At 56.9% G+C, this 27,224-nt stretch overlaps 1 protein-coding gene across 1 annotated transcript; it reads right to left on the bottom strand.

Annotated features, from left to right (window-relative positions):
• Nucleotides 1–315: 315 nt before the first annotated feature.
• On the bottom strand, nucleotides 316–26,951 carry PLEKHN1 (pleckstrin homology domain containing N1). Its single transcript, XM_075520720.1, has 16 exons — nucleotides 26,826–26,951; nucleotides 25,030–25,129; nucleotides 19,099–19,245; nucleotides 18,637–18,717; nucleotides 17,106–17,193; nucleotides 13,559–13,683; nucleotides 11,919–12,068; nucleotides 11,439–11,519; nucleotides 7,034–7,103; nucleotides 6,379–6,533; nucleotides 5,541–5,735; nucleotides 4,746–4,997; nucleotides 4,006–4,158; nucleotides 3,027–3,239; nucleotides 2,719–2,767; nucleotides 316–2,298 (listed from the first exon to the last, which is right to left on the bottom strand). The coding sequence occupies exons 1-16, from the start codon at nucleotides 26,903–26,905 to the stop codon at nucleotides 2,105–2,107; spliced, it is 2,133 nt and encodes a 710-aa protein (XP_075376835.1). The 5' UTR covers nucleotides 26,906–26,951; the 3' UTR covers nucleotides 316–2,104.
• Between the last annotated feature and the right edge of the window lie 273 nt (nucleotides 26,952–27,224).

Genomic DNA, 27,224 nt, shown 5'->3' with positions numbered 1-27,224 from the left:
CGCCTTTCCAAGACCCCCAAACACAGGGCTGAAGCAAAGTCTGATTAGCTTTGGCATTAAACCTCTGGCCAGGTCTCGTTGCCTGACAAACGCAGGGGAGACTTTGCTCTAGGATTAGGTGTTTACAAGTGCCCGACCTGAACGAGAGACAGTCAGCGCTCTGGAAATCCTCCCGGATCCAGGGACCCAAAGTCCTGAAGGGAGGAAGGCCTTTGGAAAGGACAGCAGCAACGGACAAGAATTCACCTCCATTAAACCAGATGATGGCAAAGAAAGAGGGAAGAAGAGTATTCCAGAAGAACGTGTATTGCAATTGCCCAGTCTCACAGAAACCCACCAGGGAACTTTTACAGCAATAGGGAGGGGCTTTTCCCTTTTGATACATTGCAGATATCACTGTTGAAACCCAATTAAAAAGATCATGGTGACCATCTTCAAAGTCAACGTGTTCAGAGGAGCTCATGAGCATGGCTGCCTCCCAGCATACTACGTGCTGCTGATGTTCCCTAGTGCAATTCTGTTCTGAATAAATAGATCCTTTGGGGGTTAAGTTATTAGATACAAATCGTCCCAAAATGAAAGTAAACCTGAAACAAAACGATAACAGCTAGAAGACCCAAACCAACACACACGCGAATGTGCAGACAGCTGCCCATTCTACAGTACGGAACGTCATCCACAGCTAGAAAATTAAATAGATCTTCAACTCTGCCACATTTACACGTTAAATACATATAATCCACTCAAACCTTACATGTAAACTTTGTTGGATACCTTCGGGGAAAAAAAAAAAAAGTACAATGTAATACGTAGATATTCAAGTACAAAGAGCTCCTGGATTGTTTTGTTTGCACCAGTGAAAGAATGAAAATAGAGATTTTGTTAATATGTTTGGTTTGCAGCCTCTTTAGGGAACAAAGGTTAAGAATTTAGAGCCTCAGGTAAAAACATCTGGATTTGCTGCTGACCTTATATGTGCTAAAGGATCTGGCCTAAGAGGCTGGAAAATGATAGCACTGAGACTCTGTCCCCTGTTGTTTGTGCCCTGGTCTTGCTGCTGCTCAGGAGGGGGGAAGAGAGAGGCTGCAGCCCACGCTGGCATTGCTCGGATCACTGGAGTGTTAAGGCTGTACTGGAGTTTGGCTTGCAGTGAATTTCCCTCCTTCCCTCCCTGCCTGGATATTCGTAGGCAGCATTCAGTGCAAGTCCAGTAACGTACAGAGGGGTGGGAGGAAAGGATGCGCTCCCGTCAGAGGAATCTAGGGCATCCTCTCCAGGGAAGACCTTGGTAAACACAAGCCACTCGGCATATTTGCTGGCAGCACGTTTCTTGATTCCATCTGCCAAGGTGTCAGGCTCATAATATCGCAGGTCACCACCGCGGTTTGGAGCCAGCACTGGCAGGAAAGAATTTTTTGCATAAAGTGAAAAGAACATCCCATTCTGCCCAGATCTGGATTTTTTTCTCCATCTCTGTCAGATAACTCTGATCTTGCAGGAAGACAACCCTACGAGCACAGCTATTGCTTCCAACCTTATATACCACGACGGGGCATGGCTCATGCATCTTTGCAGACTTCAGAGCTCACTGGGGGAAGGTTTGGCTTCAAAGCTATTCTCAGGGATCAGTGGACCCTCAAAGTGACCAGCCTGAGGGCTCTGGTAAAAAGGGAGATGATCAAACTAACCCAGCCAACAACCAGCCTTTTTCTTTGGCCTTTGAGTGACTGCTCCATCTGAACACCCAGTCCCTTTTATCTGAGGGAGCCTGACCAGCTTTTTGTTCTTCCTTTTATTTTCAGGGGGGCAACGCTGTTCCCTAGCCAGGGCTCCCCGAGCCAGGGCAGCCGCAGACCGTGCTCCTTAGCACGGCACACACGCTGCTCCTCCGGGGCCGCAGAGGCTGTCGCTTTTGTGCTTTACCCCCATCCTCAGATTTAGGGGAGAAGTTTGGAACTCTGGACCTGCCAGGATGTGGGAACCAGCCGTCCGCAGAGCAGAGCCCTTCCCTTTGCTTTGTACGCCCCAGGCTCCTCACCCTGGAGGGAAGCCCAGTGAGAAAAGGGCCCGGGGGCTTTTCTGTGCCTGGCTGTAGGGGCCTTCCTCAGGCTTGGTAAAACCGCTGGCTGGGAGACGGGGAGGCGCGCGGGGTGCCCGGCTCCTTCGCCTCGGCTTCCCACAGGTTGTCGTAGCTGAAGTCGCTCTGGAAGCTCTGGAGCTCGGCGTAGTCATGGTAGGCTGCGGAGTCGCGGCGTGGGCAGCTGGCCTCCGGCAGGTCGTAAGTGCCAAAATGCCCATCTGCAGAAAACCAGAGCAAAGCGCTCAGAGAGCTCTTGAGCAACCCAGTGGCTGCCTTCTCCTTCGCCAGCAGAGAGAACGCACGAGGGTCAGCAAAATCGCAGTCCAGAGGCGACTAGATCTGAGCACAGCGGCGGAAGCTGCAAGCGTGCCACAGAACAAACCCCCAGCCCCCACGTGTGACGGGTGGGCAGAGCTGGTGGGCAGCGAGCGGAAGCCAAAGCGACGGCCTCCACCAGACGCACGCAGGCAAGGGGCAGGGTGACAGACTCGGTCCCACCACGGGGAAGCAGGAGGAAGGAAGGGCATGCACGAGCCCCCACGCGCCTTCTCAGCCCTGCTTTCCGTGACACTTACGGAGACAGACGCCGGCGAGGCGGGGTGGGCTGCAGCACCCAAGCAACCTCCCCAGAGTCTCACCTGGTGGCTGCAACGAAGGGCCCAGATGTTCCTCTCGCAGGGAAGAGACCTGAAAAGAAAGAGATGCACTGATGAGGATGACTTAGCACTGCAGTCCTGGGATACTGCACACCAGGAATCAGCCCTCTGTTGGGTCCCCCATCCCTGCTCCCCACGATGCACCCCATCACAGAGCAAAGGGCTCAGAGCCCTGCAGTGACTGACCACTCTTCCAGCCCGGAGAAAGGCAAGCCGGGACCCCTGCACCCCCCTGTATTCCCCCGCAGCCTGCGCAGCGTGGGGCACTAGGGCTGCGTTTACAAACTCACATCTTCCAGATAAGAAGCATCAGCAAGAGGCTGCAGCTGAAGACGGCATGAGGTGCCGGACGTGCTGTAGCTCGGAGCCGCAGGCAGCTCCCTGCAGTGACCGCTGGGCAGGGGCTGGCAGTTCCTCTTCTGCAGAGAGAGATGCTGGGGTGCCGGGACAGCCGGGCATCCGTCCGCCTGTGCTGAGCCCATCTGTCCGTGACACTGCAGGAACTTAACCAAAACAAAGCCCCGATTTGATCCCCGCTATGGAGAGCTGGGCAACGCTCACCTGCTGCTTCCCACCCGTAAGCCAGCCCTGCTGTGAACAGACTTAGGCAAACCAAGGTTTTCTGCCTACCTTGCAAATTCTACTACATTCCAGTCCTGAAGGCCTTAGATGGGAAACGAAGGATGGCTACGGGTCCCTCGCAATGACCCACAGAGGCAGTGGAAGTTGGCCAGACGTGAAGGTAGTAGGATGAAACCTACCGGCAGCTCAGGGGACGAGGCAGGACAGGGAGCAGTTAGGAAGAACCCTCCGAGGGAAGGGAGGGCTTCAGCCACAGACTCAGAAACAGTCTTTTCCCAAGAGATGCGCAAAACTAGAAACGTAGCCTTGAACAGGCACTCAGTTATCACGGCTGGAATTTTTGGGGGTGGATAAAGTGGTTTCTGTGTCTGACTCATCTCTAGTTTCTGTAGACTGGATCGCATCTCAGTCTCTGCCTTTGTTTTGCGGTTTCTGGCTCTTCCTGGGATTGTTGTGACGCTGGCATCCAGTGATAAGACAGGGGAAACCTGTAACCCTCTGACTCTATCCCGGCTTGAAAAAAGAGAGAACTATGCGGTGCCCTGCCCCACCCCGAAATGCAGGCCTCGCGTTTCCACATCCCGCTCAGGCAGACAGCAGGAAAAGAAATGGCCCGAGGCACGATTTCTGGAGCCAAAAGCCTGTGTGCTGAGCCAGGGCAGTAACCAGCGGCAAACGCGCGGGTACCTCTTCCAAGAAGCTGGAGCCTGCCATGCTGCGACTGCTGGGGGAGCTGGGCGTATAGGGGTCAGCGTACAAGGGGGAGCGGGGTACGGCCGGCTTCTCCAGGGAGCTGGAAGCCGTCGAGGGCTGACTTCCCACCAAGCTCCATCTGCTCAGCTAAAAGGCAGAATTGAAACAGGAACGTGAGATGCTGTTCCCTACTTGCAATTCATCCCCAGGAGGGATCGGAGCGGGGAATCTCCCTGCAATTCAAGTCCCCAGATGCTGCTCAGCCGTGAGGGACGGCGAGGCTGACTCCCGGCTGTAGCCCTCTGTGCTAACGAGGGCACTTCCCTGGGCGTAAGGCAGATGCGCGCTCGTTGAGGCTGAGGGGAGGAGGGAAACGTGGCTTCACACGCTAAACCAGCGACGGCCACGTGCTGGAAAGCCCTCAGAAGAAGAGGCTGTGTCCTATGAAGTAATAACGCGCCTACTTGCAGAGCACTGGTGCTCTTGTTGCCTCCGGAATTAGTGCCCAGCGTCTCAGGGCTCCAAGAGACGTTGCTCCATTTGCTGTGTTTAACCTCACCTCCCGTGGGCCATTTTCAAATGGAAACGGGTTTCACGTCTGCCCTAGAGCACCTGCCGAGGCAGCTATTCCTGCAAGCGGCACCGTAAGGAATATGCGAACCGTGCACCAGTTCCTCCGCTGCTCGACCCTTCCCAGGCAGGAGGGCAGCCCCACCGCGTCCCAGCCCCCTTACATGGCTCGGGTCCAGGGGAGCTGCAGGGTGACGCTGCGAGCCGTGCGCGGAGTACAGCTCGTGGTACGCTGAGGACAGGAGCTCGCCATTGGGGTTTTCGGGAATGAGGCTGCAGATGGTCCTCTCTGTGTCCTGGCCGGGCAGCGGCTGGCCACAAGGCCCACATTTGCCCTTGGACTTCCTGGCGCTGCCCCCCCTCCGCAGGTCCTGCGCGGGCAGCCCCGTGCTTGGCCAGCTGGCCTGTGCCAGGCACTGAAACGAGAAGACGGACCCCGGGGCTGGCTCTCCTCAGGCCAGCCCCGGGTACGCAGACCCCGCAGCAGCCAAGGCAAGGCACTCCCCTGCTAGGGCTGCCGCTGCCGGCGCCGCGCTGCGCTCGCGCATCCGCGTGGTCCTGCGGCCGGGCCCGGGCCCCGCACGCGCACGCCCGTGGACGTACGAATGCCGCGCAGGGTCAGAGCAAAGCCCTGCCGAGCCCGTCACCCCCACCCACCCGCGGGCTTTTACTTTGGGATTTCCTGACCCTTGAACAGTCCCATTTGCCCTTTTGCAATCTGTACAAACAATCCTTACGCAGAGTGGAGTACTGGGGTGGGAGCCTTCAGCAGCCTTTTCCTTTATCAGCAATGACAAAGCTGAGCCAGGAGAAATACAGGCTCCGGGCGTGGGTTTGCCGTGCCGCCTAGCAAGCACTGACCACCCCAGCTCAGCCCCTCTGGGCACCCGGATAGACCGCCCCACTCAAAGGCTGTGTCTGTCCCCACACGCGCCCCAGGCTTTTGGGGGTTCGCTTACGTGGAGAGGCTGGGAATAGCCAGGGGAGTGGGGGTCTTCGAGCACCCTGCTCTCGGGCATCAGCACGAAGGACTGTCCATCAGGGAGAGAGCCGCTGTTCTGGGAGAGGTGCGTTAAGGTGGCCACTCTCCCTCCCGACGCCCAGGAGTTCGTACGGCCGTCAGAAGTGAGCGACCCTCTCCCGCTGCCGGCAAACTAGACGGGGGAGAAGAACAGCAGGTAGGAAGAGCCCTCCGCCTGGCTGCAGGCACAGCCCTCCCCAGCCCCATCTCCCGCCTGCGCGTCGCTGGGCCAGCCCAGCCCAGCCCTCCGTGCCCACACGCCGGGGTCAGAGCTGGGCCCGGGCTGTGCCCGCATGGCGAGCAGCTGCCCGGGCGGCCGTGCCCGGTGCGGCGGGGTCTGCTGCCCTCTAGGGCTGAGCGGGTGGCTGAGCCCGGCTTGCGGGGGCGACGGGGCGAACGACGAGGGCTGGCCGCGGGGTGAAGGGTGCCCAGGCACCCTGACCCCATCCTGGCTGCAGTGCTGGCAGGGCGGGTCTCCCCTTCCTTGCAAGACCCTGTTAATGTCCTTGTGCCAATGCCTCGCTGCACAACACGGCCACAGCCTATGGCCAGGGGTCTGCTTTTGAAGGAAGGTAACATAACACACGCCTATATAATGTAACACAGGGCTTCAAAATAATTTGCAGGGACCAGCAACTTCACGACAGCCTTCGAGCGGGGAACTTGAAGCAAAGTCTGTTGTGTCACAAGAGTGCTCACACGTGGCCAGAGGCAGGACAGACGGGAGTCCTGGGAGACATCTACTGATGACCATGCAAACCCACAACATCTGTTACCTGGCCGGGGTGTGGCGGCTTTGATCCCGAGAAACTCTCCGATCCAGAGAGGGAGGAGTCGGCGTTTCGAAACTGGGCTGTTTTGAGACAGTAGAGCCACTCCTGGTAATCATCATAGCTGCGGCAGATCACCCGGATCGAATTGATGAGTCGGCCTGTAAAAACATCACGCACTGCCGTTACTGGCCTCGACGGACACTCTGTGTCGCTTCCTTCGGGAACCCGCGGGAATCCCCTCGCTCCATCCCTCCCCACGTTCTCCCAGGGTCTGGAGATCCCGACACCGGTGCAGGGACAACGGGAACGCTCTGCCTTCGGTGCTGACCATTTGCACCCGGCTGAACGTAGGACAGGGGCAAACACGGGCCAGATCTAAATGAGGGGGAACCCGTGCAGCCGCGCTGTGGCAAGCGCAGCCCCGGGTGCAAGCGCTGCCGCTGGCTCACAGCCTCTCCCTGCCAGCAAAGCCAGGCTCTGCAGCACAGCCAGGGCACAGACGGTCCGAGATTTCCAAGCAGTTCATTTCACAGAGCTTGGCTGCCGGCGTGAGTGAGCACAGCCAGGAAGATGGCCACAGCGGCTTAGCGAAACCAGCCCGACCCCAGAGACCTCCGTGGCTGCTGCCAGCACACCCCTCGGCATGCTGGACACGCACCTTCTATTAAAAAGGAGGTTTTCTCGTTCTCTTCAAAAAGCACTTGGATGGCGTTGAGTGGCAGCTCGCCCTGTCAGAGAGAGAAGCAGGCTTAGGACCTTAGGCACAGCTCACAGTCCGTGCCGTACGGCAGACAGGCAGGGTGGGGAGGACGACGGGCTGGAGGGCTGGAGCCTCTGCAGGCACCCGGCTGGCGAAACTCCGCTTCTCCAGGGGCTTTCCCGTCAGGGAAGCCAAGAGGCTTTAGGAGCCTACTGCAAAGTTTTGCCACGAGGACGAGGAGGGGAGCCCTCAGCGCAGGGCCAGCGGCGAGGACGGGGCGAGGCTGGCGGGAGCCTGGCTGCCCTTCGCGCGGCATGGGGAGAAGGTGCGACTCGGCCCCGCTGGCCACCCCCTCGGGGTCCTCTGCGGGGAAGGGGAAGCTCGGTGCCTAAATCCCCTAGGCTAGGTCTGCAGGAGACGAGAGGCACCCAAGCTGCTGCTCCTCTGGGTGAGGACTTGGGTACCTCTGTACTCTCATAGGTGTGGGGCACAGGTACGTTGGAGAACTCAGTCTCCAGCAGATCGACTCGGCCTTGCCCCAGTAAATTCCCCCTCCCCGCTCACACCTCCCTCTCCCACCACCAGCCTTATTGCAGGAACGAAGCCTCTGAAGCCAGCGCGACTGCACGAGCCATTTCTGTAAGCTTTGTTCTTACAAAGTCCTTCCTGAGATCTGAGCTCAGAAAAAACACTCCTTCCTTTCTAGTTCTCTTTTCAAAAGTTTCCCGTAGTTCAATGGCCGATCTCGCCAGAAAATTTTGCAGACTTGGTCCTGAACATGGTTTCAGTTGCTGGATTGGGATTTCCAGCCTTGCAAAGAGGAATCCCCACAATCCATACCCCGCAAAGTCTTACAACGACAGGGTTGAGCCCTGTAAATGCCAGCTGGTGAAACGTGAGCTCTTGTGCTACCCGGCACAGTTGTGAATGCCACTCCTGCGACCGGAGGGGGTTTGCCCCTGGCAGGCGCTGCCTCTATATTCCTCTTAGCAGGGAGCTGGGGCAGAGAAGCTAAAGCAGCCTATTCCCAGCCCCTGGAAAGACGGGAGTTAGAAGATACCACGCGCTATTGCCTCTAAGTGCAATAGTGCCTTTGCACGCACATCCACCGCTGTCCTCTCTGCCGTAACCCGGCGTCCCTTGGTCGTCCCCACATCTGCCACTGGCGCTGGTCTGTGCCAGGCCCAGCTCTCCGGTGAGCTCTGCGGCACGGGCAGGAACAGGCAGCAGCATCCAGACCTCCTCTGCTCCTGCAGCTGCCCCCCATCTCAGCCCAGCGTCAGAGCCCCGCTCTGCTGCCAGCTGTCTTTTCCAACCGAAACGATTCTGTGATTCTGTGATTCTAATGTCCTTTAAGTGTCACCGCTGACAGTTTAATTCTCTGTGATGGGCGACCTGGCAGAAGGGCCAAGGGTTTGTCAACACTGAATTACGACCTAGGTCTCCGCTTTCTTTGGGGCTCCCCAAGCCGAATTTTCCTTACGTAAGTGGAACAAGAACAGTCCTGGGAGAACAGCTGAAGCAGATTTTACACTGGAACCATCTCGCAGCTGAGCTCATTGCTTTGCTTCTCATCTCTTTCTCTGAGCAGGGGGAAACTGAGTTTCTTTGCTCCTTAAGTCCCTGGTCACCTCACCTGGATGTCACCCTCACCCCGTCCGTGGGCACGGAGCACTAGGCAGGGGCAGCTGGTGGCAACGGCCCTGGGAGCAGCTCCTGGCCAGGATGGCAAACACGGGGTCTGGGGAGCGCTCGGGAAACGAAGTTCCCACCTCACGCCGCTCTCCCCCATGCCCGGCAGCGGAGGAAGCACAGAACGCGGGAGCAAAGCCCCGTCGTTTAGCCGCAGGTCCTCTCAAAAGGTGCCGTCAGTTAGGATTCATTTGCCTAAGTTTACGGGCTGCAAAATAAGGTGTCTAGCAGAACCCCTCATCATGTCCTCGCTGCAAAGCTGTCCCAGCTGCACAGGCTCTGGGGAATGCGGCTGACGTGACAGCTTTGCCACAAGACAAACGCGGAGCCCAGCCGGGCGTCGTCCGTGGCTTGTGCTGGCCAGCTGCCTCTCTGCAATAGCCTGTGGGCACACGCAGGCTCCTGCGGTATTTCTCCTGCACCGAAAGTGATTTATGGGGCTGAGCAGTACAGGAAGGCTGACCTTGGGAGGGAAAGCTCATGCAACGCTCCGTGACTCGTTTTCCCCTGCCGCTGTAAGAAATGGACTTTGACGCTTCAGCTGGCGCGGGTGCCGCAAGGCTGCGTGCGGAGGGGGCCGGGGCCACCTGCTCCGGCTGCTCCTCAGCTCTCCGGCACGCTCGAGCGAGCCCTCCTGCCACCGAGGACAACTGCGCAGGGCTTCCCCCCGGCGCCCGGTGCCCCGTCCTCCCCAAAGCAACGGGCCCCTGTCCGCGGGAGGGGGCTGAAACACCCGGGGGCTAGAGTCCCACCTAGGGAAGCGCAGCAGCTTCCCGCAAATAACACGCGCGGCGGCTGCAGAGAGCCCCTCCGTCCTCCCCCAGGCACGGCGTGAACCTGCCCCCCCCCAGCAGCTCCCCCCATCGCCCATTTACGCCTCGCCCAGGGCCTTTTCCCACCATCGGTGAGCCAGAGCCTGCCGCTTTGGGTGAGCCCCATCCTGGCAGGATCAGCCCCTGCCTTCCCCTTCCCTGCCCCACGCACAAACTTGGCAGCGGCAGCTCCTGTGGTTTGTATGAAACTGAAGAACAAAAGGGCCAGGCTATTCCTTCACACACAAATTGTAGGGCTCAGCATCTGCTCGCAGGGAAGGGAAGTTAATTTGCAGAAGCCCTCTGAGAAGGCTCCTGTGCCCTGACATGCCTGTGGAAAATCAGGTTCCCACTGCAGTGTCACAGGCTGGTGAATCACCTCCTGCCTGCGCTCGGCTACACGGAGCCCTGCCATTACCCCAGCGAGCGAGACGCCTGGGGACCAACACTCATGCACCGTGGGAAGGGAACGTTGCGCGGACAGGGCAGACAAATCTGGTTTAAGGTTTCAAAAGAGATGAGTTAAGCTGAGAGCCCAGCCCAAGGCCCCCTTACGTGGTGCCCCATTCCCAGGAGCTGCAACCAACATGTTCCCGAAAACAAGCTCCGTCTGAGGTGTGTCACACAAGCCACCAGCTGCTGGAAAACACCCTCCGCTGTTGCACTGGGGACGGCGGAGAGCTCTCGCTGGCACGTGTCCCTCCTCACACCCTTCCCGTTGCAGGCACAGCCGTCTCCTCTGGCCAGGGAGATGCCCTACGCGGGTCTTCCCAGGGGTACCCCTTGAATTAAAAGCAGCCTGCGTGGCTCGGGGCCTGAGGTGGACGTGGAGAAATCATGTGAAGAAGGACCCCAGTGAGTTCACACTGAATTTCGCAAGCCCTCAATCCCTGCAGGGTTTTCTCGTCACCGGCTCCTCTCTCAGTGACCGAGAAGGATGCTGCTCCTCCGGAGGAGCAGCTCAGCTCTGCTCTGCCATGTGCCGGTGGTGCCGCATCTGCAGGTTCAGAGACGGTTCAGCGCTCTTTTTGGCACATTTGTTCTAGCACGGGAAAACAGGGCCAGAAAGCACAGGGCTGTTTAACAGCCATTGCCATGATGTCTAAGATGGATGTCGGCAATCAAGTTTAAGGGCCATTCAGCCTGCCAGCAATGCGAACGCAGCTCCCAGGGCCCACAGTGCCGCTGCCCGTCCGTGCTGAGGCTCCCAGCATTGCTGCTACAAGCAAAGACACACCGGCGGACTAGAGAAGCTCTTTTCGCATCTCCTGGGGCACTCGGGCCTCCACGTCCTCGTTGACCCTTCCGCCGGCATGCCCAGACGTTGCTCAGGGCCCTTGCTCCTCAGAGGGAGCCTCCACCAGCAGCCTCGCCTCTCTGCCCGCCAGCCGCCTCGCTGCCTCTGCCCTTCCCCACGAGCATCAGATGTGCTGCCTGGATGCTGCCTGCTTTCAAGCGGTCCCACAGAGCAGGGCCTGGGAAGCCAAGCCCCGCGGGGGCTCTCTCGGGGGCTGTTCCAGCTCCTGTCTCAAGCAAGCGAGCCAGGCTCTCCGCCAGCATAACCGCACAGAAACATGCCAGCCTCCCTCCTTCCAGAGACTCGGATTCCTTGGCAGCCAGCTCCTTCCCCCCCGGGCTTTTGTAGGAGAGCAAGGTGTTTCTCATGGGAAGATAGCTTGCAACATCCCTCTGCCTGCTCACCTGCCAGCTGGCAAGGGAGCGGCGTGGAGGGAAAGCCCTTGCCAACGTGAGGAGCACAACGGAACCCAGGTGGAGGGGAGCAACAAGCCAAAGAAGTGCTGAAACAGCCGCTGCGGATGGGCGAGAGAGAGCAGGAAGGCGCTCCAAAATGAACTTACCTTAAAACAGAGGCTGTTGCGCTCTTCAGATACTATCACCAGCGTGGAGGGGTAAAGCACCAACAGCCGGTCGTGCTGTTCCTTGGAAAGTAAAGAGGAAGAGGGTTCCCTGTGAAGAGCCAGAGAGGGCTCAGATCTGCAGAGCCCCTGGCTTTGTCTCTCTGACAGCAGCCTGAGGCAAGGGCTCTGGAAACGGCTGAGTGGCTTCCCCGCGACCGGGCTCCGCCGGCGATTCCTGCCAGCTCCAGCTGCCAGCCCCGTCCTGCGAATGCTCACGCACGTGCTGTCCCCAAGCACCGCTGCTGGGCCACAGGAGTGGTAACAAACCTTTTTCCATTTACCGGGATGCGGGTAAAAGGGCCCTTGAGGGACCTGCTGGATCGGTGGCAGCAGGTAGGCAGGAGTCTGCGGTAGTCGCTCCCTCCGTTGCCCTTCCTGAGCCATGCTGACAGGAGGTTGCTCCCCAGAGATGTGTCCTACCTGGAAAGGCAGATGCTGAAGCTTCACTTTGGAAACACAGAGGACATCGCCTAGGGATTCCCGCTGGGTCCCTCTCCACTCCTGGACAGGCATGTTCTGCACGGACCACCGCAGCTCCTCCTTCCCCACGGAGCTCTGCTTCCAGTCGTTCTAGGGGCAGGAGCAGAACTGAGAAGCAGGGTAGACATGTCTTCCCCTAAGAGCTTAGCTAGCGCATGGCCCATCTCAGGACACTTTTCAAGCGTGGCAGAAGCAAGAAAGAGTACATAAATCTGTGCAGGAGCCAGTTTTCCAGCTGGGGCTGAATAATCATACTTGGTACCTAGCATCATCTGTACGTTGCCTTTAAAACACCCCGCAGAGACTGGTCTGAAAGAGGACACAGGTCTCTTGAATCTGGTCCTGTTTTCTAGGCCCCAGTCCCAGTCTCCTCCTCCAAATATTTTGTAAACTCTGGACACAACAAATATTTTGTAAACTCCGGATAATTGCACAAGCAGCCAACTGTGTGAGAATTTCTCTGAACCAGACCCACACCCCCGACCCTTCAGAGGCTGTGGTGGTGGCACCTCTGGGTCGCAGGTCTCCCTTTCAGCACACATGCCCTGCCAGACCCTCTTGCAAAGCCTTTCTTTTTGCACCCTTCCCTCGCAGGAGACCGCACAAAAGGCAAGCTCCAAAATTAGAAGCTGTGTGCGCACAGGCACGCAGCAGAAATGCGGCGAGCTGTTGTCAGGTCTCAGCAGTACAGGACACCTTCGGGGTTGCCATTCACGCTGAAATCCCCCACTCGCTCGGGCGTTGGTTGCACAGACCTAAGAGCCCAAGGCCATCTGAGCACAAATATACGGTTCCTCCACAGGCAAAGGAGTTCCCAAGCAAGAACATGTCTGCCAAGCGTAGGTAATTAGCATGTCTATCCGTGGTTATTTTAGGGGCGGTGGAATAACTAAAGGAAGCAAGAGCTGTGAGGCGGATTGCCCAGGGCCAGCTCTAGGCACTGGCAAACAGGCAGCAGGCAGCCGGGGCCACACGCGGGCCCTTGCCACGCCGCTGCCCTGGCCCAGGCCAGCACGCTGGCAAGGCTGGTACGTGCTGCTGGCGGAGAGGGGTCAATTGCCACACGTCAGAAGGGCTGAATTACAGACGGTGCACAGCCCCGGCAGCTGCTGGAAGGGGTATGAGTGGCCCCAAAACCCCCGTGCACCACGCCAGAGGGGCAGCTCCCCGACTGATGTAGGGAAGCGCTCGAGCAGCTGGCCCGGAAAAGGGGGATTGGGCCAGGAGGTAACCCCACGCCTCCTCCCGGCATTCTGAAAGAGCAGCAAGCACAGCAAGGAGCATTTGGAAGAGGACCCAGAGCCCCTCTCCTCCCTTTCCACCCCCAGCCCCGCAAGCTCTCCAGCCCGGAGGAGGCACCCAGAGCCCCGCGGGGCACTCAGGAAGAGGAAGGTGTTAGGCGAGTGCCTAGAAATGTGGCGAAAATGGCTGAGAGAGGCTGGCTGCAGAGGTTATCCCTCCCACCGAACGCGGCAGGAGCAGTGCAGCACCCACCCAACTGGCCCAGCTTCCCCGGTCGTTGAGCTCTGAGCCCGCAGCACGGGAAACGGCTGCTCACCCCAGCGTCCCGAGGCACTAACCTGAGAGAGGAAGGGCAAGCCAAGGCTTCCTCCATTTAGCTGGATCTGTTTCTCCAGGTGATAAAGCCACTGCTTCAGCTCTGACTCAGTAGGGCAGAACACGATAAGGGGATTCAGCAGAGGACCTAGGTATGCGGGACACGAGATGAGCTGAGCAGATAAGGGCACCAATTGCAGCACCAACAAGCAATCAGCCGGCCAGAGCTGTTATGCTCAGCACATCGCACCACGGGCTGCCCGGGAGCGCGTCGCTCTGTTGACACCGTGCTCCAGTCCCTCCCGTCACCACCTCCAGCACGTTGCCTCGCTTCACGGGGAGCAACCCGGCAGGGACTGCTCCGGCACCTCCTCACCGCCTCCTCGCGCAGCCACATCTAGCTCTGACCGCCAGTCACTCTTCAATCCAAAACCAGGCCGAGGACAGAAATCAAAGACAGCACAAAAGTCAAGCGTGAGATCAGCAGACAGATTTCAGCTTTACAAGTCCCCAACGGTTTGTGAAAAGCACCTCTGCAGGCAGAGACTCTCACAACGTGCTGCTGCCGACAGCCTAACTCAATGCAAAAGTTTCGTGCTCTTTCTTAGTTTCACTTTGGCACTCAATATGTAGAACATCAGTAGCTTTCTGACACTGCTTATTTATTGCTTCACCAAATATAATCCGTGCCAGACAAGCTGAAGCTGCTCTCAGACATACCCTTGAAGGGAGGAAGAGCCCTATATCTTGTTGATGGTAATGTTTCCGGCTATCATTTGCTTAGTAGCACGAGCAAAAGTCTCACACACCCTCTGCTACTCACTACAGACATAACCTAGTGACGTTAATAATAATTTCTGGCAGGCTGCAGGATGTATGTTATGATTAATAATTTACCGGTGATCTCATATTAAACCGTAGTTGGTGCATGCTCAGTAAGATCTGGCTTTGCGGGACTTAGAAGTATTCAGATAAGCGAGTGCACTGGATAAGCACGATACTTTGCCCTTCTGTGGAGTCTTTCATCCTGTAATTCCCGCATCATTTATGAGCAACAGTTAATTAAGACTTTGAAACACCTCTGTCTGCCAGGAAATGCACTAACACAAACAAAGCAGAGGTGGGGAAACTGAGGCAGAGACTCCCTGCGTGACTCTCCCTAAGTCACTCCATTCAGACCCATTACAGTCATTAGGCATCAAGCGTTACTGGCCAGCCAGGGGTCTATGTACCACGGCGGCTCCGGAGCTCTGTTCTCTCCTCTGGCCTGGGTTTCCCTGTCTTTGCAATGGAGATAAAGCGATTCCCTACTTTATAGAGTTGCTAGGAGGGTATAAAGGTGCTGACGTTATCTAGATATTCTGGCAGCTCTGAATGCTCCTCTGGGCGTCCAGGCCCTTATACGAACAGCGGGAACCTTTCTGGTAGGGCATGACCCTTAGCACGGCACTGCTTGCTCTGCTACCTCCTCTAAGGCCAGCCCGTCAGGCGTATCCTGAGGGCTGCTCACGTCGCCACATCTAAACAGGGCCCCAAAGGAAGAGAAAATGAGAAGAGAAACTCCTGCCTAAGCCTGAAGCCTGAGACATGCCTGAAGCTCGTGCAAGGAGCTGCTGGGGAGGCCGAGAAGCAGAGCCTGAAAGGCTGCTGCTAATTCGGTTGCTGCCGTTTCCCTCAGCCCCAAGGGCATGTTTGCGGCAGGGCCATGACACAGCCATGCTGAGCAACTTGTGCCAGCCCTCGTGCTCTTTTCTTCTGCCCGGTCCTTCCTCTTTCCTTGTGAACGCTTCCAGAGGAACGCTGGAAGCAAGAAAGCCCTTTCCTGGAGCAGCAGCAGTTTATTCCCACCCAAATCTCTCTGTCTGGAGACACTACAAAGCTGCAACATTTGCAGTGAGGCGGAGGTAACTCAAGGTGCTCAACGACTTCATCAGCATCAGAGGCCGTGCAAGAGATGGACCACAAAGCCGAGGTGATGGCCAGCCGCCATCCACCTCCCCATGCCAGCGCACCGAGGGAGGGCTCTGCACGCTGCCGGGCTTCATTCTCACACTCCACCTCCACACTTCCAACGATCGGGCCGGCATCTTCCGACGTACTGAACTACCCGAGAAAGCGCAGTTCGTGGGGAACTACCGATGCCGCGGGATTTCACAAGAGAATGGATGCGTGTCTTCTGTGTCTCAGAGTCATGAGACAAAAGACTTCCACGCAGACCCTGTGTGGGGCCACGGACAAGGCTCTTAGCCCCTCTGTGCCTTGATTTCTCCCCCTCTAGAAAAATAAAACTGCTCCCCTGGTCTCCTGGCAATCCTAAATATCCCTACCTCCCTGGTTTCTTCACGTCACTGCTTCCTGATATACACAGCGCTCTCTGCCAGAAAGGCTTTGGTTTGTTCTTTCCCGAAGCGGGACACAAACCTAACAAAGCTTGAGGCAATTTTCCACCCAGCCACACTCCTGCGTGGTTTAACACAAGCAGAACAAGTCCACCCACCCCAGCGCAGACGCCCTGACAGGTCACGCCGGGGAGAAGTTTTCCTTCATTTTACAGACTCCCGAAAAGGGTTGGAGAGCCCTGCCTAGTACAGGGCAACAAGACCACAGCTCAGCAGGCTTAAAATTGATGGGTCGCTTGTACCAGCTCCTTTTTATAATTTATGTCATTTTTTTGCTTGAGTGGCCACTGTATAACTTTCTCTCTAACAGGGGACGCCGGAGGACATAGACAGCGGGCCTAGGACACAAATGAGCTTTCTTGGCTCTGTATCGTTACTGGGTTATTTACTTACTTCCGTGTGCTGCATGCTTTAACTACTACTCTTGGGGGCTTGCGACTGCTGTAATTCAGCAATGACTAAGCCCAAAGAAGCCTCCAGCCAAGCTGCAGACAGATTGTTATCCCAGGAAAACTTTTCTAAAGCAAGATCACTCAGAGAACAGTTTAAAAAGCTTGTGGAGGGAGAAGTGCTGGTGAGGGAAGAGTTGGTGAAGTGACCAACAAGGTCCCCAAGCTATCAGGACCCAAGTTGGGTCCTGATAGCACCAGCCTGGCATTATCGGTAGAGGCAAGTCGCCTCTCGGCACTGGTGCCCGTCCCGTGTACTTGAGCGGTGCCACACATCAGCACGCGCAGCGTTGTTCACGTGCCTGCTTGGAGTCACTCCCTGGCCTCGGGGTTTATACGGCAACGAGAGGTGGGAGAAGGAGTTTTATTCCCTTCCTTCGTTCAAATGTGGTGCACAAAGAGCAAATGACCGGGCAGAGGTGGGAACTGTCACCGTGCGTCCCCACGTAACCAGTTGGAGCACAGGACCGTCCTTCCTCTGCGCTCCCTGCCCAGTCCCCTCCCTGCCTGCAGGCGTGGGCATATCTGCCCAGGTGTTTAGGAGCAGGGAAGCCTTGGAGGGAAAGATTGCAAATGCTGGGAGGAAGGGCTTGAGCTCTTTGCAACCCCTTTCCACAGCGTGGTTCTTCTCTGGGACTAGGTCAGAGCAAGACGAAGAGCAGAGACAGTCGTGATTCACACACCCTCTGTTCTCCGTTCAAAGGCAACGAAGAGGCACCAACCTGCAATGCGGAAAGCGTGATCCTCCTGCCCAGTGCTCTTCCCGTTCTCCATTTCACACACATTCAGCTCTTTCAAAGGCAGCAGTCCCTGCATAAGAAGAACAACGCCATTATTTTGGGGGGCAGGCACAGGCAGGCTCTGCAATGAATGCCCCTTTGCCGTAGGAGACTGGAAGTCCAGACTCGGCACCAGCAGGCTGCTGTGGCTCACGGTGTTAGACTGCAAAACGTGGCTCTGAGGGGAAACATTTGGGACTTTGACCCCGCACACTCCGCAGAGGAAGCAGGTTCGGCAGCTCCCTGGGCTCCGTGGGGCCAGCACTGCAGTAATCATCTGCCACGCTGGCTAGAACACTTTCTTTATATTCCAAGTCTGTCAGTTTTAAGAGAAACCTCAGAAAAACATTGCTGGTTTAACACAAGAAAGCCAGAAGATGGAAATGACCATAAAGCAGAATTGAGCTGTGCAGTTTCTCTACTCCAGTTCATCAGAGTCCCACTACACTGAAGCACAGGAACAGATGACGAGTTTGTGCTTTCTAAACAAGGACTGCAAAAGATGCTAATTGCCGCAACGTCCAGGGGCCAGTACTAGCACATTAATTCCTTTTTAGTTCCTCTAGAATTAATAATCTAAGGAACTGTTTATAACGTAGATCGGAGATTTTGTAATATCGTTTGTATTCTGACATGTGTCTTTCCAGTTGAAGGCTGGCTTGCTGGATGACTCGAGATTGTATTGGCATATTGCATTACGCTCAAGTCACCTAGAAGGAAATAAATCATTTCTAAAAGGAACAAATTTTATGAACATCTGCGAAACAGCCATGCTCAGTTTTAGTTACGCGCTCACGTGGAGGGAGAGCACATTCAGGGCTTCCTGTGTGTTCGGCTGTGATTTTTTGGCTGCATGTGCAAAACAGCCTATTGTTTGTAATTCACCAGCATCATCAGGTTAAAAGATTGATGAATGCTTTGCTAGGATAGCTCCCCAAGGCTGCCCTCAAGGTTTTTCTTTCCACCCTCTCCCACGTGCCTCTTTCTCTGCCCCGCAGATGAAGGACTCCCCCTTGGTTCAGAAGCCAGGGCCAAGTCCACCATCGGCACCGAGGCCAGCGGGATTTTGCGCGACAGGAGCTCTGACCCTTACCAAGGCACGGCTCTCTGTGCTTGGTGCTCTACGCAAAGATAAGTCGTGGTAGCCTAAACACCTCCCACCCCTGGTCCTGCCTGCCAGCCCCGCACAAGCCCCTCTCCCACCTCTATGGGGTCCTTTCTCTCTCCCCACAGACAAGGCCAAGGACCCAGGTGGAAATGAGGTTGTCTGGGTACAGTCCTTAAGAAGAAATGCTCTCTTCCCCCAGGAGCTTGGCATCCACGGGAAGGGACTTGCTGAGATCACCTAGAGGAGCAGCCCCAGGAGCTGTGCCCCTGCCCTGCCCTGTCCCGTCCCATCCACCCAGTGCCCCCAGCCTGGCCATACTGCCCGACTCCCCAGTGCTTGCCCCAGCGTCTCCGGGAGATGCCCTACCTGGTAGGTGAGTCCATTGGAGCCCGCAGACTGGAAGTACAGGTAAGACTGGAACAGCTCCAAGAAGCAGTCATTCACCTCCTGCAGAAAAGACACATTTTGGGGTTTGTGTCAGGGTGCCTTCCTCCTCCCAGCTTCCCTCTGCATCTCAGACCGATCTGTGCGCAGAAAAGCCAGCGGTCGCTTGGTATCCAAGGGCCACCACTGCATCTCTGCTGGTGGACCTGCTGCCAGCCCAGCAGCTGAGCACGGAAGCACAGCCCAGGTCCCCGTTGGGATGGGAGCCGGTGGGCACCAGCCGGTACCCATGCACCGCGTGGCAGCAGAAGTCCCTGGGCCATGCAGTAGCCCAAGGAAGTCTCCATGAGTCACATTTCCCAGAATTACTCTTTACTTCCCAGTCCTGCAGGGTCACTCCTCGCCTGGGAAGAGAAACGCCCACAAACAGGTACCACACCTTACCTGGCAGTGCTGAAACTTAAACTTGACCTTGGAGTAATAGATCATTTTCCCCAGGTTCCTGACAACCGTTTTCCTTCGTCCCTTCTTGAACAGGCTGGGGAACCTCTGGTCCAAGTTTTCTTTCTGGTTTTCCTGGTTCTGAATATTCTGTACCAAGGATTTAGGAAAAACGAATCAGAGCCAGTGGGAGGTGGGGGGCTGATGTCTGGAAGAGACGTTCCCAGAACATCTTCCCAGAAGGGCTTCCTCGGAAAGGCGCCCTGGGCAGGCGCTCGGGCCGGGCTGTTTGTTGTTGGGTCTCCATGCCAGCACGGAGCCGGGGTTCGGTTACTGCTGGGAGGCTGTCCTCCCTCGGCAGGGAGAGATACTGACCTAAAGGGAGGTGTTCTGGGTTGGGAAAGAGGGGGTGCAGAAGCACATCCTACATTTAGGGTCTCCCAACTCCACGGACGACCTCCTGCCATCCTAATCAAATTCACTGGAACAAAGATCGATCAAGGCTAAGCAAACACAGCTTGCCTGCCACTGGGGTTAGTGGAAAGGTTTTCTTTGCTCTAGTTCCACCTGGATCCCTCAGCTCCCCGTCTGCTCAGACCCCTCAGTTTCTCTAGGTGCAGTTCTGCTCTTTCAGGCGCCCAGACACTTTTGAGGCAGAGTCCCACAGCCATAGAAGCAGCTGCAAGGCACTGAGTCGTCAAGCTGCTCATTGTCGGCGCGAGAAGCTAAGGGAAGCCAGCAAGCGCTGTGGGAGAGCAGGGGCTGACGTGGGAGGGAGATAGAACTCGGGGCGGGGGGTTCCCTTGTTTCCTGCATTCTGGTTATCCAGAAATTCTTCCTTCCCTGCAACGGTGCAAACCCGTACCCCCACGGCACTGCACTGCTCACAGCCCGCGGCTGCTGTTGCACTGTCTGGATACTGCAGAAATCCCAGGGGTGAAAAGCTCTCCCCGCAGTTTCTCTGGGAAGAACGGGGTTTTTTTCTGGGGGTTGGCTGATTTCCTTGGGGTGAAGGGAAGGGCTGCATCCCAGCGAGGCCACGGACACCACCGATTCCCCCCAGGTCTACACCCCACTTGCATATCTGAGTCTTAAACATCAGCTTTGTTAGACACGTCACAGACTCTGGGATATTCATTCCCAAGCAAAAGAGAAAGGTAGGTGGGAGATGCAAGGTTTGCCCGGCTGCTCAGTCGCCAGGCTGTGAAGCCACCTTGGCGGGACCCCACTCGGAGCCCCGGCGGCTGCGTTTCCTGGGGATACTTCCAGCGAGGGCACGGCCGTGCTGGAGCTGGGAGGCCGGGTGTAGTGGTGGCATGCGGCTCCCCGGGGCTCATACGCTTCTGTCCAAACAGCATTTCCAGGAACGAGCAGGGCGAGGGCTGCCGGGGCTCCGGAGGGATCGCGTGACAGCCCATCACCCCGCACAGCCAGGGGCTTCCAGCAGCCAGCGCTTGCTTCCCCGCCGCCCGACCTGTCTGGCCCGCGTGTGCCCGCTCCCCGTGCGCCGTGCCAAGGAGACAGCTGCGTAAGCCCCGTGATCACGAAGAGCCAGCAGAGCTAACCAGATCCGTCTTGCTGGGGCCTCCATGACTCACCCCTCCGGCATGAGATTAACCCCTCTCGTAATCGTGCCAGCGCTCAGGCCAGCGGGGAGCTGGTGAACCAGTAACAGGAACCTGATGCTGCCGGGACCCTTTCACCTGCAAAGCTTGGGGTTGCTTCCAGGGCCTCTCTGAATTTAGATAACTCTTTTTAGGACACAGCTTAACCCCTTCTCTGCTCAAAGTCTCCCTCCAGCTTTTCCAGCCGGTTCCACGCAGCACCCATGAACACGTACCCAGGTTGTCCGTCCCCTGGAGGTGGGAACCTGCTGGCTGCCAATGAATGGTCTCACTGAGAGGCAATTAAGCATAGGAAAAGATTACATTTGTGTTACAAGCGGCTGTCAGAACAAAGAGCAACTGATCACCTGACAGCTGTGGCAGCAAAAACAAAACACTGCTCGGATAAGGGCAGCAACCAGCAGCAGGGAGGGGGAAGAGGATGAAGTAATGAAATTACGGACGCAGCGATAAGCAGCAACGCCGGCTACCAGCTGCCCGGGCGATGCTGCTGCCTGGAACGTGACAGCCACATTCCCCAGTAATAAGTAAGACCCCAAGAAGCAAAAGCAATCTGGGAATCCAGCAGTGGTTTTGGCAAAGAGTTCAGCCTACCCGCTAGCTTCCACAGGGATCCTCAGGGGGTCGGGAGAGAAAGGGAGAACTTCCACTGCCGCTCTTCACGTGGCAAGAAACAAATTCAATGGAATACCTCTCCCGAACAAGCATCTAGCATCCCCAGCTTGCAAGGGTTTGCAGCAAGAGAGACTGAGAAGACAGCTGGATTCAGTGGCTAAGCATGGGGGCATCTCCAAGACCAGGGACAAAACGGGATCACGTCACGGAAATCTCCTGCCGCCCTTTCAGCTGCAGGCTCCCACGCAGCCGGCCCCGTCCGCCCGTGCCACACCAGTCTTTCAAGCCCCAGCAGTCTTATCACTCATGATCAGGTATTGCGGTTGCGCAGGAAGAAGTGGGACTGTTCAGGTCTTTGGGGATTTTGTTTTTCTTTTACCAGGCGGATCTCTCCTGGGTTTTTTCTAGCAATTTTATGTCCTTCACTGGGGTGCCAACTGTTGAGCCCAAAATGAACACAACATTTGCGTATGTGCAAGGAGAACCGCCCTCACAGCTTTCCACAGGTTCCTGCCCACATCTCAGGAGAGCAGCGGCAGGAAGCTGGACATCATTAAAGCCGACAGCAGCGCAAGTCCTTGGCAGAAGCGAGCACAGCCTGTTTGTGCTGCACCGGGGCAGCAGTGACGCCCATCTCCTACCTGCTGCTTTTCGTTCTAACACCGGCCAAGACGGTCACAACCACAATCCCCGTTTTTCCCGCTGAGGACCTGAAGGAAGAGCTGGGACTTGGCCTGCCCGTGGGCCAGGGTCAGACCCCGGTTCCCAGGCAGCGTGCAGGCAATGGCACGGCCGAGCGGGCTGGCAGGCGGCACGGGCAGCCAAAGCGGCCACAGCTGCCACCTCCGATTCCGTGGTTTTCTCTGCGAGGCCACGTACACTGGGTGGCACAGAGGTGGCATCAGACACCGTCATCCATCCTGCCCTGGCCACAGAGGGAGCCTGGGGGACTGGGCATGAGCTCCTCTGTTTAGTCCATCCCTAATTTCTATGGTTTCTCTGTCCCCCACTTGGAGAAGCAGGCTGACTAGCGCTGGCTCAGGCTTTCTCACTCAGAACAAAATCCCTTTGTAAGGTTGACGGTGCTTCCCATAAACTCCTGATCATCTGCTTAGGTACAGCAGCAATTTCCCAGGATGCGGACAACTTGCCTAAACCCAAGCTCTGGAGAAAATAGCTCCTGCTGGGTCTCAGATGTCTCTGGGCTCAGACCCGCAAGTGCATCCCTGCCCTCTCTGAGAACGGTTTATAACCACCAGCGTGGCCTGCGTCTGGCCATCCCCCAAAAAGTGACATGGGAACCCCATGATGTCCTGTGAGGGTTGGGGACCAGAGCTGTCACAGCCTCCTCCACAAGCATCACTTATCTCCCTGGCCTATGCACGCCCCGAAACCGTGGGGATGCCTCGGTGTGCAGCCAAAACGAAAGGGAACTAGCGTTTATCCTTCCTCCGAAATCCTCACCGGCCAGCTCTTTGCTCCCCTGGCTAGGTTGTGCTGGTGGCAAGCACCCTCCTCCCCCAGCCCCGGCCTGATTAGCACCGTTTCCGTTAGCTCAGCTATCCCGCTGGGTTTGAGGCAGCGCAGATCATTGGAAACCTGGTTTCTCTCAGGGTTTGGCGAAGCAACGGGTGTCTGGCGGTGCAAGTGCCCTGACATGTTCTCTCACTCTCTCCCTCCGTCTCGGATGCCTCATCCTACAGGTAGAGCAAGTTAATAATTAACCTGCCTCAGCCCCTGCAGACCCCACTGACTCCCAGCTGAATCACTAACCCTGGCAGCAGGAAGAGCTCAGCCTTGCAAGGCTGGTGCCCCGGGGCTCTGAAAGCTGCTGTTTAATGATAAAAGAAGCAAATGAGAAGCACCGCTCTTCTGGCACATCCTTCCCCCTCGCTTGTGCTTAGGCTTCGCAGAAGCCGTAACGTGGATGCGTGGGAAACAGGACAGAGGGCTGGTGGGAGCAAAAGGCGCTGGCTTTGCGTGCCAGCTGCCCGTGGCAGGGTCCAGAGGGGGCCTGGTTTCCAGGGATGTCACTTGCCCCAGTCCCAAACTGCTTGCCATGCCCAGCGGTTTGGTGACCCCATCTCCTCTGAGACTGCATCGGAAGAGTCCCGTGCTGACGGCTCCTCGCTAACCTGGCCCCGCAGCAGCTGGCCACCTCCCGCTCTCGGAGGCTTGTCCTGAAAAGACGGGAGTGGGAAAGGGACTAAGCCAAGGCTTTCTCCAGGCCACACAAGAAGCTTGTGGCTGAGCAGGGAGTCTGAATCCCATCTGCCCCAGGCGAGGGTAACATCTAAACAACTGCTCCACCCTCCTTCCTTCCCTGAAGAGATCCCACACTCTCTTGTGCTCCCGAACGAATAATCTCTCAGTGACCTTTTTTCTCTCAGCTTGCAGGATTCGATTTCCAGGATCCACTAACATGACAGCTCTCCCTGCTTCCCCAGGGGAAGTATCCAGGATCTGTGTGGGACCTGGTCCCGTCAAGTGCTGCCCAATCCTTCTGGATGCCAGCTGAGTCCCAGATGGAACCATGCCCGTGCCACGTGCCCGTTATTCTCACTCACAAATACTGGGCAGGACTGTGAAACGGTCCCAGTTCTGCTGTGCTTCCCACCTGTACAGTTCAGGACACGTTGCCCGAGAGAGAGGATGGCGCTCGCTCACGGCCACCTCACAAGCCAGAAGTATGATCCCATCCTGCTCCCTTCTCAGGCTCACATCAGGAAAAGCAAAGGTCCTTTGGGTTGGAAAGGGCCAACCTGGGAGCAGCTGAAGGGAAAGGGACTGCAGGGACCCTGCTCGTGGGGAGCAGAGGTTTGAATCTCTGCAGGAACCCAAAGTACATGAGCAGGGCTGCTCAGAACTGGGTCCTGCCGTACCCCAAGCCCTTGACAAGCACCTCACCACCAGTGAAATACACCCAGCCAGCAGCTTGAAACCCAAGAGGTAATGTCCTGCTGATGACCTTCTCTGAAATCACCTCTGTCTAGCTGTGAGCCTCTGCCTCAGTTTCCCCTTCCCCCATATCCACACAGCTTATTTGCCACGCAGCGAGGGAGATGCACGCGCAGTACAGCCCAACAGGCCCCGAAGCTCGGTCCGCATCCCTGACCCACCCAAAGGGACCGAGCAAACATACTGGGGTTCATCATTTCACCTCTACTTTCCCTGAGCAGTGCTGGGAAATGGGCCATATGGCCAGAAGGCTGGTACGTGCCTGGGACAGACCTGCCCTTCCTGATTACCTTCCCAAGGCTCATTGCTAATACACTGCCTGCTCCGTCTCATTCCAGCGTGGGAATGAATCATCCTACCTTTGAATGCTCGCTCTGATTTTCCCTTCCTTCGCAGGCTACCCAGAAAGAAAACAACCAAGAGCAAAGGGGTGTGTGAGATATTCCCACCGTGCTGCCCGCTTCGCTCTCAGCCCGACCCTCCCACCCCGTCACAGGTTTTGGCTGATGGCAGGTCCCCTCACCACCTGCATGGGGACCCTGGAGCAGCTAGCTCTGCTGCCGTGAAGGGCACAGGGCTCATCCTTTCCTGGGTGACCTGCATCTCCTTGAGACAGACCTGCTGCTACCCCCAGATCCGGACCCATCGTCCCTCTTCTGCACAGCGCTGTCCTTGGGGTGGGTGGGAATAATCTCTGGGAGCAGTGGGGAGGGAGGTTGGACGTGTTTGTACTTGCCTTTCCTGGAATATACTGCAGGATTTTGTCTGTGGTTGTATCTCTCTCCTGCCGTCCGTCTATACCAAAAAAGCTGGGCAGTTTTTTCTTGCCATTTTGTCTACAGAGGGGAGAAAAAAACCAAAACACACATGCAAACACAGATCTAGGCTGATGCATAGTGAATTCTTCCCAGAAATAAGGAAGCCAGAAAGCTAAGTAAGCAATTTGTCACGGGCTTTCTAATCATCCCAGCCCAGCAAAGGGCTGATAAACAGTGTGGGAGAATTGTAATGGGATTTGTGCTGCACTTGTTGGTGTTTCTTTGCTTTTTTACACGTCTTTGCATAACCAAACGATCAGCTAGGCTCATCTGTGTCTCCAAATCAGCGGAGGGACCAGATGTTCCATTGCAAAATACAAAGACCAAATCCAGTCCTGACAACTATTCCAAAGCCCCTGGCGCGGAGGTGCATATGTACATATACACCAACATATACTCACAAAGAGGTTTTATTTCGATCTTTGTGGTTCTCCTCTCTCTTTCCTTCCACTCCCAGCAAAGCCCCCAGCTTCTCCTTGCATGCGCACCGTTAAGGAGCAGTTACCGATGCCATTTAAGCAGCACCGGGACTGCTTTGTTGGGACTTCCCAGCAGTCGCTCTCTCTTTCAACCAGATTGCAGCGTTTAGTTCAGCAGCAACCAGGCTTACCTCCACGGAGAGCCACGAGCACGGGAAGCCGGGAGTCAGTGGGGACAGGAGGTGCTCTGGGGCTCGGCTGCCCCACTGCAGCCACCTGATGTCAGCCCTCCAGGGTACAAATTCCCCAACCGATCCCCTCTCTTTTACCCCACAGTAGCTCCACAGACTCCTACAGGTTTACTCCCAACTTATGGCAGCACAGGAGACCAAGGGGACAGTTTCAGTGTCTCCTCTTTGATTAGAAACCCCTCAGCCTAGCAGAGTTTATGGGGTTTGACTCAAAGCCCAGCACGTACGCCGAACCCAACGTAGATGGGACCGGCAGGTTCGTGAGCGATCACCCTGGTTCCTTTCCAGCCCAGCGCGCCCAGGATGGGGAGGGCTCTGCTTCGTACGTGCTCAGGTAACGGCAGCAGCACCGTCACTGCGCCGATGGGAGCACGGGCAGTGGGAAAGGCAGCGCGCGGGGAAGCTTGCCCTGCACCGCCTGGTAGGCTCTATTTTGGGACAGCCGTCCATCGCTGCGGTACCTGAACGCTGCCCTGGCCAGCCCAGCACCAAAGTCCCCAGAGGATTTCACGGACATTTTCTGTTGTGTCTTCCTTCAGGGTTACAAACGCAGGACAAATCGTACGGGCAGAGCGTTGGGATTTGGGGCTTTTTCTCCAAAGTAAGAGGAGTGCGACTGTTGTTTTTTCACAACACAGCACCGCAGCTCTGGGTGTCGTGAATAAAAAATTGCAAGTCAAAACAAGGAGCGTCAGGCATTCTGCACCTTGCCCTGCCTGTCCCATAGAGGGGAGCTTTAATTTTCAAAGTGAAATGAAATAAATCGCGTTTCTCCCGGGGGCAGAGGCGCTGGGATACTCCGCCGCAGAGCCCTGGAATTCCTTCCCAGGCACTCGTGGCGAGCTGATCGCGTTTGGCACTGCCCAGCACCCTGCGAAACCGTGCAAAAGCCCGATCCTGCTGAGCGTGTAAATAACTCGTGGGTTTCCCGAGCGGGGCTCAGCCGCTAGCCCAGTTCTGCGGGGTTGCATCGCACGGGAGAAAGTCAGCAGGGCAGCCAGCACCGCTGGAAAAGCAGTCCCAAGTAAAAACAAGCGTACTTACTCTTTCTTCAGCGAAGGCTTCCTTCTGAAAGAGCCCCTGAGCCCCCCGGGTGCCTGAGGCACACAAGTTATGTTCCCCATGCCGGCAGCGACCGGCAGCGCCCAGCAGCAGCGGGGAGCCGGGAGACTGGTGCGTGTCCCTGTGTCACGCCGACGCTCCCCTTCCGCCCGCCGTGACTCGTGTGGGTGTGGGCGAGGCTCTCGGCCGAGGTTCCCTGCTCCTGCCCCTCTCCCCCGCCCCGCTCGGGGCTGGCAGCGCCGGCGCTGGGAGGGGCGAGCCAGGTGAGCGGCAGCGGCCGCGGTCCGGCCGGGGAGGGCGGGGGGGGGGGGCGGGCCGGGGAGGGCAGGAGCGGGGGCAGGCAGGGCAGGGGAAGGCGGGCAGGGCAGGAGCAGGGGCAGG

This window comes from Mycteria americana, chromosome 18, assembly GCF_035582795.1.
Source record: "Mycteria americana isolate JAX WOST 10 ecotype Jacksonville Zoo and Gardens chromosome 18, USCA_MyAme_1.0, whole genome shotgun sequence".
In the NCBI taxonomy this organism is placed as follows: domain Eukaryota; kingdom Metazoa; phylum Chordata; class Aves; order Ciconiiformes; family Ciconiidae; genus Mycteria; species Mycteria americana.
The sequence above is the reverse complement of the archived record's forward strand: the minus strand, read 5'-3'. Positions and strand labels throughout refer to the sequence as shown.

What these genes read in the sequence shown, in the direction of transcription:
- PLEKHN1 (XM_075520720.1), bottom strand. Translation starts at nt 26,905, where the DNA reads ATGGGGAACATAACTTGTGTGCCTCAGGCACCCGGGGGGCTCAGGGGC. An exon ending in GCAACAGCCTCTGTTTTAAG is followed by an intron (nt 7,104 to 11,438) that starts GTAAGTTCATTT and finishes TCTCTCTGACAG; the next exon opens with GGCGAGCTGCCACTCAACGC. An exon ending in GCTCCAGCTTCTTGGAAGAG is followed by an intron (nt 3,240 to 4,005) that starts GTACCCGCGCGT and finishes GTTTTGGTTAAG; the next exon opens with TTCCTGCAGTGTCACGGACA.